The sequence below is a fragment of the Drosophila mojavensis genome, unplaced genomic scaffold (assembly GCF_018153725.1).
Source record: "Drosophila mojavensis isolate 15081-1352.22 unplaced genomic scaffold, ASM1815372v1 contig_80, whole genome shotgun sequence".
In the NCBI taxonomy this organism is placed as follows: Eukaryota; Metazoa; Arthropoda; class Insecta; order Diptera; family Drosophilidae; genus Drosophila; species Drosophila mojavensis.
Window position 1 is genome coordinate 3,221,090 of NW_025318906.1, and position 13,813 is coordinate 3,234,902.

General features: G+C 37.7%; 2 protein-coding genes and 1 long non-coding RNA gene across 4 annotated transcripts; 1 reads left to right on the forward strand and 2 right to left on the reverse strand.

The window, feature by feature from the left end:
• Positions 1-1,230: 1,230 nt before the first annotated feature.
• LOC26528739 (putative inorganic phosphate cotransporter) lies at positions 1,231-4,975 on the reverse strand. Of its 2 annotated transcripts, XM_044010852.1 has the most exons (5): positions 4,789-4,975; positions 4,642-4,728; positions 3,841-3,977; positions 2,698-3,771; positions 1,231-1,729 (listed from the first exon to the last, which is right to left on the reverse strand). In XM_044010852.1, the coding sequence occupies exons 2-5, from the start codon at positions 4,664-4,666 to the stop codon at positions 1,511-1,513; spliced, it is 1,455 nt and encodes a 484-aa protein (XP_043866787.1). In that variant the 5' UTR covers positions 4,667-4,728; positions 4,789-4,975; the 3' UTR covers positions 1,231-1,510. The 2 variants fall into 2 exon arrangements, with proteins under 2 accessions (XP_043866787.1, XP_015018713.1); XM_015163227.3 differs by lacking the exon at positions 4,789-4,975 and having other exon boundaries at positions 4,642-4,744.
• Positions 4,976-6,069: 1,094 nt separating this feature from the next.
• LOC6578559 (putative inorganic phosphate cotransporter) lies at positions 6,070-11,434 on the reverse strand. Its single transcript, XM_002004433.4, has 4 exons — positions 11,180-11,434; positions 8,813-8,949; positions 7,676-8,749; positions 6,070-6,565 (listed from the first exon to the last, which is right to left on the reverse strand). The coding sequence occupies exons 1-4, from the start codon at positions 11,202-11,204 to the stop codon at positions 6,347-6,349; spliced, it is 1,455 nt and encodes a 484-aa protein (XP_002004469.2). The 5' UTR covers positions 11,205-11,434; the 3' UTR covers positions 6,070-6,346.
• Positions 8,559-12,155, forward strand: LOC116804092. The gene is made up of 3 exons (XR_004364113.2): positions 8,559-8,618; positions 9,612-9,677; positions 11,627-12,155. It is a non-coding gene; the product is annotated as an uncharacterized LOC116804092 (long non-coding RNA).
• The last annotated feature ends 1,658 nt before the right edge of the window (positions 12,156-13,813 follow it).

The following is a 13,813-nucleotide window of genomic DNA, read 5'->3' on the forward strand; positions in this document are numbered from 1 at the left end:
AATAGATTATCTATGTGATATATGTAATAGAGCCAATGGAACAGAGCTTAAAATTGTTAAAGCAGGAATTAGAAAGCTCCAAACGAATTGAGTTGACTTTGACTACAACGATTTTTTAATTTTCAATATTTTGATTAAAAACAAAGCAATTAAATTTATAACGTTATCTAAATCAAATCTCCTTCTCTCTCTCCTCTCTCACTCTGTGTCTCCCTCTCTCTCTCCCACTTTGTCTCTCTCTCTCTCTGTCCCACTATCAATCTCTCTTTCTCTGCAAGCGATGCCTGATCAACCATCCAATCTAGTGCATGTCTCTGTATGTTTGAGCAGGCATATATGTATGCGTGTGTACATGCATGTGTTTGTGTTTGTGTGCGTGTGTGTATCTGTGTATGTGCTTGTGTGTGTGTATGAAAGTGGTCATTTATGACTTGTCTTTGGCTGCTATCCGCTGTGGGCAATTCAAATGAATTTTTGTACGCTGCGCAACGATTTTAATTGAAAAACATGTTCGTTTTGGTTTCGTTTCGGTTTTCGGTTTTCAGTTTTGGTTTTTTGGGTGCTCGGCTCGAGGGACGCTGGCGGCGCAACTGGCTAAAAAAGAAGTAGCATAAGAAACCAGAAGAGAGGGGCAAAAAATAATGCCGCATGCCGCATGCCACATGCCACATGCCACATGCCACTTGCCACTTGCCATACTTGCCGCTAGGATCTGACTGTGGCTATGGCTATGGCTGTTGGCCTTGTTGGGCGGCGGCCGCTGCCGCTGCTGCTGCTGTTGGCTATGTCCACTGGCTGCTGCTGCTGCTGCTGCCTCCTGCCGGTGCTGCCTGCCTGCTGGCAAACAATTCCCGGACTGAGAGCGTACTGTGCGCACGCGTTCGTGCATAAATTCCGCCAAGTGTCCATTTTTCTGATTTGTGTGCAAAGTTTCGTTTTGCTTGCCTTTTTTTTTTTGGGAATTTCTTGCATTTGCTTTATTTTTTTCTTTCTTTTTTGAATATTTTTGGCATTGAGTGACTGAAAGTCGTCTACGGCCTCGGCTGCTGGCCATGCAAATGCGTGGCCCAAAAATACCAAAAATAGAAAATGAATTCATTTCAAAGCAGAAATAGTAACAAGAATTTTCTATTACATTTTGCGGCGGCTCAAGCAGAAGAAGAAGATGCAGCAGCAGCAAACGGCAGCGAAAGATGCGCGAGGCAAACAAGAAATTAAAATACACGCAAAAACGTTTTAAGAATTTTTAATTAAAAATCAACGCAGTTGTCCGGCTCACAGCTCAGTACAATCAATGCTTAACCGCATTTTTCGTTTCACTTTTTTGTTTGTTTCATTTTTGTTCTCTTCCGCCAGTCAAGACTGAATCATGCCGAACACTGCGTATACGCAATGTTTGTGTTTGTTTGTGTGTACATTGCGTATACGCCGCATGCCACGCCGCATATTAATTTAATTTGTTGCTTAATTTCTACTTATTTTACAGTTCACAGCTAATCTGGCCTTACATCTATTTACTTAGATTTCCTTTTCGCTTTTCGATTTGGTTTTCCATTGCTCCAGTAGCTGCTTGTTGTTGTTGCTGCTGCTCGGCATCGCGCGGCTTGAGAAAGTCAGCCGCATCCCACGGCTGCTGGTCGGTCGTACCCCAAATTATGTACACCAGGTTGCCAATGAAGAACACAATGGCCGTTAATGCGAACACAATTTGCCATTGAGCGCGCGAGCTCTGCGAAATAGATAAAGAGTAAATTAAGTGCAAGGTAATCGACTAGAAAATACCCTAAAATATGTTTGCAAATTATTTCATTACCTGCCAGAAGCTACTCAGACTATGAGCTAAGTGGGAGTATACGACTTCACACTTAAAGCTTTATTTCTATCCTAAGGAGAGAATAATTTAAATACATTTCCTATGCCATTGGCGTTATCAAAATTATATTGATAATGACAGATATGTAAAATGATAGAATGGATAACCTGACGGATAAGCATTGATAAGAATGTACAAGATAATTATAGAAATAGTCGGACGAACAGATGGTCAGATTGAAAAATAGGTGGATAAATAGTTTAGACGAAGAAATAGGAGTATAAATATAATTATATACATGCATTAGTATATACAAATGAAAAGACGGATAAACATAGACTGCGGATAAGAAGAAAGAGGGGATCACATAATCAGTGGATTAAACAGATACACAGGCAAACATATGTATATGGATAAATACGGATAAATAGGCAGATAGACAATTATATATAGAGTGACATACATGATACATGAAAAGGACATAGATAGGATATATAGGCGGATAAATGTAGTAGATAAAAGGTATAGGCGGATAAAAGTTGGTAGAGAAGGAAAATCATGTATTCATGAAATGGAAGTTCATGCATATAGATACTGAACTGGACGTATAAGATAATGAGATAATAGATTCATTTAATTAAGGAGAGACAGAAGAAATGGAAGAAGAAGCAGCTGATTGATTAAAAGAGTAGACGGACGGAAGAAAAATCGGACTAACAGAAAGGATGACAAAGCTTTCTAGAACTCAATTCAAGTCCCACTCAAATATAGATAAATGCTATCAGTGTTATAGCATAATGGATGTTAGCTCGCCACTAAGCTTACACCTACACAATCTATCCTTTTAGTTAAAGGTATTCGGCAGGCTTCAGGCTCGAACTTACCGGGTCGGTAACAATGACGCCCACCAGCAGCGGCGACAGCAGCGGAGAGATGCAGATCGCGCAATTGGTAATGGCCAATAGCATGCCGGAATGATTGGGCGACATGTCGATAATGGTTAACATGTTTCCGATGCCGGCGCCCGCATTGAGGCCGGCATTAATTGTCATCAGAGCAATGGCCAGGCCCGCTTGGTTCTTGTCAACGAAGCCGATGCCAATCAGGGCGGCCGCTGGTCCCCAATACGATATCGTGTTGAAGGACTTGCGCAGCGTCGTCAGCGACATCCACTTTCTGGCCATGATCAAATCGGCAATGGCCAGATACACATACGACATGAACCAAATGACCAGGAAGGGCAGAGCCGTGAACAGGGCGTTGCTCTTGATGTCCATGTCGAGAACGCCGTGCATATATCTCGGCGTTTGCAGCTGCAATATTGAGGTTGCCCAGCCCTGGGCGCCGCGCACAACGAGCAGGGCGTAGAACGGCACCGAGGTCCAAATCGCACGCCATGGTATCGGTATCTTCTGGTCGTGGAAACCGTCGGTGCGTCCCATCAAACGCTCAATGTAATCACGCTCATCGCCGCCAATCAAACGAGAGCTCGGCGCACTATCCGCCGCGAGCCATAGCCAAAGGATGCACCAAATGCCACAGAGTCCGGCAGAGACGTACGATATGCCCGGCCAGCCCAGCGAACTACTTGCAATCACGCCACTAAGAGCCATGGCTATAACGGAACCGCATTCGCCACCCGAATAAGCAAAGACGCCCAAACGATTGCGTTCCTTGGGCGGCGACCATTTGGCCAGATGCTCGTGAACACTGGGAAACATTAGACCCTGAAACAATCCGTTTATCAGGCGCAGCACACTGAACGCCAGCCAGCCGCCCCAGCTAACGCAGACGGGGGTGAGGCAGCTCAGCAAGGCCGTCGCAAAGGTGGGTATGAAGAGCATCAGCTTAGCGCCATAGCGACGCACCAGTAACCCTGCTGGAAATTGAGTCACTATATAGCCCCAATAGAAGCTCGACAATATATAGGATTTTTGTTCCTCCGACCAGTCGTATTCCTGCAAGCGGAGAGTTAGTTAGAGCCGGTAGGTATATATAACAAAGATGCTGGCTTGAGTTCAATTTACCGGAAAATCTGGATTGGCGGTCGCTGCATCTGTCATGGCCACAACGACCACGCTGATATTCAATTGTGCTATACAGTTCACAGCTGTGGCCAAGAAAAGCAGCACCGCCTGCAGATGTCGTACGCCCAGGCAGGGGCCTAAAAGAAGGAGATGGCCCAGGTAAGAAATATGAGTTTAGATTACATAGTCTACAAATGGAAAATAATAAGACCATCCATGCTTTATATACCCTATAAAACTATTTAAGATCTGTGTGAACGAACTAGAACATTATACCCAGAACCCATTAAAAATGGGAAATTAGGGTATAATAGCTTTGTGAAAAGTCTGTAACAACAGGAATCATCGCAGACCCCATAAAGTATAAATATTCTTGCGTCTGTCCGTTCGTCAGTCCGTATAAACATCTAGATCTCAAAAATTATAAGAGCTAGAGAAATTTGGCATGTATACTCGTGTAAACCATACGCATTACAAGTCTATCATATTTTTTGATAACTCATCCGATTGTTTTTACCGAGAATAATCGATAAATTGATTTTGTTTTTTTCAGCCTAATTTGAACATTAACAGACCTGTTGACTTTAGATTTTGTAATTTACAGATTTTCGACACTACGCCCCTTCGGTCTTCTCTTATTTCTTTTTTCCCATAAATTAAATACTTTCTTGCTACACAACATTTTTCACAGGGATTTTTGTGTTTTTCATAACAATTTATTCATTAAATCACTTATCCAATTAGTTCACATACTATATATATCCTTCATTTTTTAATCCTCTCACACTTCATAATATTCACCTTTATTTTCTAAATCCGTGTCCATTTTTGACAGTCAGCTATCTCTAACACACACTCCTGAGCTACGGCGTCTACGCGTGTCAATAACTGAAATACGTCTGAGCATTATTTGGAGAGCGACGTCTTGAATATATTATTGACACAGACCCGAACGGAGCAGAGCAGAGCAGAGAAGACCAGGCCGGGCCGAGACTTAACTTTTTACATAAGTTCGACGGGGAATATATAAAAATAGTTTGGAATAATATATTTCTTTATAATATTTGAGCAGGGAAATTTATGGTTTCAATATGCCATAAAAATTTCCCTAAGCTTATTTTTAAATACTATAGAGTATGAATCAGAACGGCTTTATTAGTAGCTGTTTGAAGCTTGTGATAACTATTTAAATGATTAAATACATGCAAATTTTAATATACTCCCTTAGACATGTAATCAAAATTTCACTTAAAAGTATATGATATGATTTATAAAGCCCTAGTTGCCACTATTGCTGTGGCAAATAGAGGTAATATATGAAAAAAAAAATGAAAAATGTTTCCTGTATACATGGAAAATGTTTATTAAAATTTAGCTATTTAAATTTATAACAAGTAAAGATTCAAGTATCTCCTATATATATTAAAAACCCATACAATAATAATTGAGTAGAAAAAGTTAAAAATTAACTACACTCTTATTTATTGTAGTTCCACTAAATTCACAATACATTGTAATAGAAAAAAAAAAACATAGAAGTGAAATAAATAATAATAAGTATTATTGAATCAGTAACTCACTTGTAAAGCTATTATAGATTAAGCTAGAGAGTATAATTAGCTATGTTTTTAAACTCATTCACGAATGTGAAATGAGTATATTGGCTTTTTAAAGTTTTCTACTCATTTAATAAATGACACGTGATATAATGATATCATCTACATAACATCGTCTACCATAACACCATAAAGCAGTTACCATGCAGTAAAAAGTAAAAAAAAAATTAACAAATAAAAAAATAATAATAATAATAATAATAAATTATCAAAAACAATTGAATAATAAATCATCAATTCCATTGGATAATTAAAAGAGCAATAATAATTTAAATTGAGCGAAAAACACACAAAGTTTTACCTACGTACACCCCACATAAAGACGTGTCTGTTGCAGCGCCACATCAGTGGGTCAGCTGAACTCCTTCGGATCGGACGTCTAGTGGAGTGCTCTTCATCTTCTTCTTTCTTTGGTGGGTAAGCTACTGATCATATTAAATATTAGAAGAGCCGAAGAGCCGTATATCCGAAGAGGGGTTTAGTAGAAGCACCGAGGAACCTACTTATCTGAAATCTTTTCACTTTTCCTATATGTCAAAGCAGAAATAGTAAAGCCGCAGCAAGCAACAGCGAAAGATGCGCGAGGCAGACAAGAAATTAAAATACATGCAAAAACGATTTTAAAATTTTTAATTAAAAATCAACGCAGTTGTCCAGCTCACAGCTCAGTACAATCAATGCTTAACCGCATTTTTCGTTTCACTTTTTTGTTTGTTTCATTTTTGTTCTCTCCGCCAGTCAATACTGAATCATGCCGAGCACTGCGTATACGCAATGTTTGTGTGTACATTGCGTATACGCCGCATGCCACGCCGCATATTAATTTAATTTGTTGCTTAATTTCTACTTATTTTACAGTTCACAGCTAATCTGGCCTTACATCTATTTACTTAGATTTCCTTTTCGCTTTTCGATTTGGCTTTCCATTGCTCCAGCTGCTGCTGTTGTTGTTGTTGCTGTTGCTGTTGCTCGGCATCGCGCGGCTTGAGAAAGTCAACCGCATCCCACGGCTGCTGGTCGGTCGTACCCCAAATTATGTACACCAGGTTGCCAATGAAGAACACAATGGCCGTTAATGCGAACACAATTTGCCATTGAGTGCGCGAGCTCTGCGAAATAGATAAAGCGACGAGATATTATCAAAAACAGTTGAGACTAAATTAGGTGCGAAGCAATCGACTAGAAAATACCCTAAAATCTGGTTGCAAACGTTTTCTTTTCCTGCTGTTTAGACAGAAGCTACTCTAAGTGTGAGCCAATTAAGGGTAGACGACTATTACTTTTTTTTACTCTGTAATTAATATCCCTATTCTCAGGTCATTGGCTTTGTCAAAAATATGTTGAGAAACAAATAAATTACTAAAACAAACAGACAACAATATCTGAATTGATAGAATAGTAAGAACGGATAAGCAGGCGGATAAGCATCAATGGCACGGATAAACGGATAATTATAGAAATAGTCGGATAAATAAAGGAAGGAAGACAGACAGATAATCAGATGGGAAAATAGGCGAATAACAAGTTAGATAAGTAGACGAAGAAATAGATGAATAAGTATAATTATATGCATTAGTGTATTAAAATACGGATAGGGATAATTAGAAACTGTTGAATAAACAATCATTTGATAAGACAGACTGTCTGACAGATGGATAAATGGGCGGATAGAAATACGGATAAATAGGCGGATAGACATTTTTATATTTTACAGATCAAGACAAAACAAAATATGAATATAAAGACGGATTGACATTTTCATATAGGAAAACAAAGTACATAGATTGGATATATGGGCGGATAAAATGTCGGATAAATAGACAAATAGTTGTAGTATGTAGAGAAGGAAACACAAATACTCATGAGATGGAATGGCATGCATATAGATAAAAAGACAGAAGGATTTATCGAGCTGGTCATTCAGAATAATGAATGATAGAGAGAGGAGTCAAGGGATATGGAATGATAAAAGGACGAAAAAATGGAAAGACAGAACCAACAAATTTCAAACACATTTGCCAGCAAATGAATGAATAAAAGTGTAGACGGACGGTAGGACAGTCGGACTTATAAACAGGCCGGCTAAGCTCTATAGAACTCAACTCGATTCCCACTCAAATATAAATAAATGCCATCAATCTACCCTTTTAGTTAAAGGTATTTACAAAATTACTTAACGCCATCTTGGCCAATTCGGCAGGCTTCAGGCTCGAACTTACCGGCTCGGTAACAATGACGCCCACCAGCAGCGGCGACAGCAGCGGAGGGATGTTGGTCGCGCAATTGGTAATGGCCATTAGGATGCCGGAATGATTGGGCGACATGTCGATAATGGTTAACATGTTTCCGATGCCGGAGCCCGCATTGAGGCCGGCATTAATTGCCATCAGAGCGATGGCCAGGCCCGCTTGGCTCTTGTCAAGGAAACCGATGCCAATCAAGGCGGCCGCCGGACCCCAATACGATATCGTGTTGATGGACTTGCGCAGCGTCGTCAGCGACAGCCACTTCCTGGCCATGATCAAATCGGCAATGGCCAGATACACATACGACATACACCACATGGCCAGGAAAGGCAGAGCCGAATAGAGGGCGTTGCTCTTGATGTCCATCTCGAGTACGCCGTGCATGTATGCCGGCGTTTGCAGCTGCATCGTTGAGTTCGCCCAGCCCTGGGCGCTGCGCACAACAAGCAGGGCGTAGAACGGCGCCGAGGTCCAAATCGCACGCCATGGTATCGCTATCTTCTGGTCATGGAAGCCGTCGTTGCGTCTCATCGAACGCTCAATGTAATCACGTTCATCGCCGCCAATCAAACGTGAGCGCGGAGCATTATCCGCAGCGAGCAATAGCCAAAGGATGCACCAAATGCCACAGAGTCCGGCTGAAACGTACGATATGCCCGGCCAGCCCAGCGAACTCTCGGCAATCAAGCCACTAATAGCCATGGCCATAACGGAGCCACAATCGGACCCTGAATAGGCAAAGACGCCCAAACGATTACGATCCTTGGGCGGCGACCATTTGGCCAGATGCTCGTGAATGCAGGGAAAGATTAGGCCCTGAAACAATCCGATTATCAGGCGCAGCACGCTGAACGCCAGCCAGCCGCCCCAGCTAATGCAGACGGGGGTGAGGCAGCTCAGCAAGGCCGTCGCAAAGGTAGGTATGAAGAGAACCAGCTTAGCGCCATAGCGACGCACCAAAAAGCCAGCTGGAAATTGAGTCACTATATAGCCCCAATAGAAACTTGACAGTATATAGGATTTCTGTGCCTCTGACCAGTCGTATTCCTGCAAGCGGAGAGTTAGTTAGAGTCGGTGTATATCACAGATGCCGGCTAGAGGTCAATTTACCGGAAAATCTGGATTGGAGGTCGCTGCATCTGTCATAGCTACAACGGCCACGCTGACATTGAGTCGGGCTATATAGTTCACAGCTATGGCCAAGAAAAGCAGCACCGCCTGCAGATGTCGTATGCCCAGGCAGGGGCCTAAAGGTGGGAGGAAAATGAAGACGAAGTAAAAGAGATAAATTAGTTTAGAAATGACAAAGTAAGACAAATCACAGTAGTAAACAAATGCTACAGTAAGAAAAGTAAACCCAAACCGAGTAGTAAAATAGCTCCGATATGCATACACTATGAAACTGTTCAAGATTTGTGTAAGCGAACTAGTTCATTTGCAATTAGTAACTAGTTCAGTACCAGAAAAGTTAGACAAATGAGAATAGTAACACAGTAAGACATTCGACAAATTTGTAGATCTGATAACATCAACTAACTTATAAAGGGTATCTCACATTCGAACTTATTCCCGCAACTATTCTCATAGTATATTTCGTGCGTTTATGCATCAAGTGTCGCTGACCTTAGAGTATATTGAATACTTTTATATAAATAATACCCATTTGATATTTGTTATGAAGTCAAACATTATTTTTGGGTACGATCGAGGCCAGTTCGACTAGTTTATCGGTCATTCATGTCGTTTTCATTCAGGCTGATCGCAAATCAAATTCTAAATCGATTTTTATCAAGTTCAATGGTACTCGAATAAACAATAGCTTATATGGCAGAAATAAAACTAAAACTGTGTTTTCCCTTGATTAAGAACTTGTTTTTAATCTAATCGTGAGAACTAAAACTCTTTACAGCAAAATATTTGTGACGTCTATTGATAAACGAAACGGATATCCCCATATCAAAACAATTACATTGAGGTAAGACAATAATAGTAAGTAATTGTTTATAATATTTCATATTTTTATCATTTTTACAATATACATATGTATATAATTTCAATGGGGATCTCTCGTGCTCATAAAGTTGTTTTATCTTATCCACTCTCTATACAGATTTTCTTCTCTCTCTCTCTCTCCCTCTCTCTCTCTCACTATCTCTCTTACTCTATCTGTATATCTCTTTAGTTACCTCTAGCTTTCCCTCTTTCTATCTTTATCTCCCTCTTTAATATTCACCCCTTTCAATCCCTGTCCTCTCCCTAACTTTTCTTATTTTCATATTTTGTTATCCATCTTCACACATTGTGTTTTCTTTAAGTCTCAGTCTCCATCTCTTGCTCTCACCTTCTACCTCTCTCAGTTTCACTTTTTTCCCATCCCATCGATATTTCACTTATCTCACCTAAGTAAGGGTATAACCCAGTCTACTCTTTGTAGTTTCTTAATGTTTTAAGTTACACTTATCGCATCATTTAATTTCATTTAATAGTTCAAACGTGCAAACATGATGTGAAGGTGTTTCTGTTTTAAACGATTTTTGAAAATTGTTCAAGATTAGCAAAGTCTCTGTGACAAATTTGACAAATTAGAGCGTTGTAATCGATACAGGCTTGAAATTGAAAAACTTGTACAATTTTTAATTAGCCATGTTTGTTACTATTTGCTACAATTGAATGAATTAGCTATGGAGGGATCTATGAGATGATCAGCTGTTTAATTTTGCATTGCTCTCTTTGTATACGACTCTACCTCTCTCTATATATAATTTTATATACACTTTTAAGTTAATCTTTTAGGAAATTAATACTGTAATTTACATGACTTTTTTTTTTTTTTGGAGTTTAATGGGTAAACTATAATCGATGCTTTAAGACCCTAATCGGCATATCTCTATAACCTCGCTCACTTTATATAACTCAAATTGCCAGTCATTGGCTTCATTAGGCGTTATAAATTAATGCTGTTATGCTATAAAAGATACAGAAATTCTCGTTTAGACGCGTCAAAGTCATAATACCTTCTTGAAGTAGGTAAAGTAGGTCTTGAAGTGGTAAATCAATATAGTAAAAGAAACAACTACTTGACATTTAAAATGTAGTATGAATATATTCATATATATTTAATATGAATATAATTTTTAGTATGTAAGTAAGTATGAATATGAAATTTTAAGTCTTTAACGATAACAAAATAAAATTTCTCCTCAACATTTTCCAAGTGCTTAGAAAGCAACAACAATTAGGTAGCAATTTTTTTTTTTTTTTTTATCAACTTTCTATTATTCTATTATTATTTAATCAAATACTTTCTTGTTTTACAACATTTTTCACAGTGATTTTTGTATTTTTCATAACAATTTATTTATATATAATCACTTATCCAATCAGTTCATATATACAATATATAAACTGTATAGATATATCCATCATATTTGTATACCACTTCAACTCGTTGATCCTTTCACACTTCATAATATTCACCTTTATTTTCTAAATCAGTGCCCATTTTTGACAGTCAGCTATCTCTTATGTTTTTCGCTATTATAGTAATTCTTAATAGCTTTATAATCGGGCGTATAAAATCCAACTACCCGTTCGCATACACACACACTCCCGAGTCGCGGCGTCTACGCGTGTCAATAACTGAAATACGTCTGAGCATTATTTGGAGAGCGACGTCTTGAATATACTATTGACACAGACCCGAACGGCCGGGCCGGGCCGGGCTGAGGCCAGACATCAACTGAACGACAAGCACTATTGCATTTATTACCGCAATTAGACGTGCTTAACTTTCTGCTCTACCGTTCCTATACACTCACACATACTATACTATATACTATATACATTCATGTTTTATCATCTGCCTGATTAAGCGAACGATAACCGCGCGTTATTTAATTGTAAATTCCATTGGTTTCATTGCAGCTCCATGAAACTGACGATTTCTGGAGCTATGGCAAGTGCATAACAAACACTCTGATATATTGTTGCATGATATTAATTATATAGCCGGCTGTAGAATGATTATAAATGACTATTTGGTTAGCATCGTTTACGATTCAACTTTTTACATAAGTTCGACGGGGAAAATATTTTTTTTTAAATGTTTGGAATAATAAAGTTATCTATGTATTATATTTGAGCAGGGAAATTTAGGGTTTCAGCATGCCATACAAATTTACCTAAGCTTATATTAGTACTTACCTAAGCTTGTTTAGTACCCATTTTAAGCCTGGGATGCTTAGATTAAAGATCGATAATAATTTTGAATAATGGGAAGTTTTTTTAGGTACTCACTTAGACATGCAGTTAAAATTTCCCCTGAAAGCACTATTAGTGATATCATTTATATAGCAACTCTTATTTACTCTAGTTTTACTAAATTAACAAACAATTGTCTTATTAAAAATGAGTGAAATAAATAATTAGTATTATTGAATTAGTAACTCACGTGTAAAGCCATTATAAACTAAGCCAGATTATAATTAGCTATATTTTATAAATATTTCTAAAAAAAAGAGTCTATTTTATTCATTTGATAAATGACACATGATATAATGATAGCATCTACACAACATCCTCTTCCATAACACCTGCTATAAAGCTATAAAAATAGCAACAATTAACAAATTGCAAAAAAAAAAAAAGCCTTATAAATTATATAAAAACAATTGAATAATAAATCATAAATTCCATGGGCTATTATTTTAATTGAACGAAAATAAAGACAAACTCTTACATACATACATATTAATAATATTTATTTTTATTTTTATAAATTTTCTATAAAAAGTATACATTATTTTAATATACGTTTTTTTTCTGGTATATTAAATTAAAATATAAATACATATTTTTAATATATTTAATATATTTAATTTTTTTTAAATTTATTTAAAGCAGTATTTTTGTTGGTATCTTGACATATAAAAAATACTAAGCTTATATACTTAAAAACCACAAGCATACTCAAATTTTCCACTCAATGCTTGCATACACAAACTAAGACTCAACGAGCTCGTCTTTGAGTGGGGAGAGTCACACCCATATAAAGACGAGCCTGTTGCAGCGCCACTTCAGTCGGTCAGCTGAACTCCTTCCGATCGGACGTCTAGTGGAGTGCTCTTCATTTTCTTCTTCCTCCGGTGAGTTTTGGTAAACATTAAAGTTATTAATATTATTATTATTAATATTATTAAGTAATTTAAATGGATTTGTAATAGTTAATTACTCTTAGAATGTTAATAGCTTTTAAGTCAAATTTTGTATGCTAATGATCATATTAATTGTTAACCTACTGATCATTGTGGTGATCATCATTAAGAATTATTCAGTATGATAATAATCATTATGGTATTTTATTGTTATTTTCGTATCGTATTTTTAATTTACATAGTACATTACCTTTTAATAATGATCATGAAGAATGTGATAAGGATAAGAATAATGACCATTAAGATTTTTTTTACACAGAAGTATAATCACCGAGTAATAATAATAAATGTTATAAGATATTAAATATTAGAAGAGCCGAAGAACCGAAGAACCGAAGAGTCGAAGAGTCGAAGAACCGAAGAGTCGAAGAGTGTAAGAGTGGAGGAACCGAGGAGCCGGGGACCCGACGACCCGACGACCCGACGACCCGACGACCCGAAGACCCGAACAACACTGAACTGAAGAACTTTCTCTCTCATCTTACTCTCCCCAGAGTCGGATGCACAAGCATTTTTATTGGCAAATACATTATTACATTATTACATACATACATACATACATACATACATACATACATACATACATACATACATACATACATACATACATACATACATACATACATACATACATACAGACACACATACATTCATAAACATACATACATATTTTTCTCTGTTTATTATATACATATATAGAATGTTTTATTTTCTAAAATCCTTCAACTGTTCATATATGTATTGCAAATATGTATGTATGTATATATCCATCTAAGCTCCGCATCTATTTAAGCCTTTGCTTTGGCTAATCTCTTCGTATTTTTCTTTTTTGCCAAATCCATATAGCAAAACATTGAACTGGCTGAAAATACATATGGCCAATATTTTGTATTTTTAC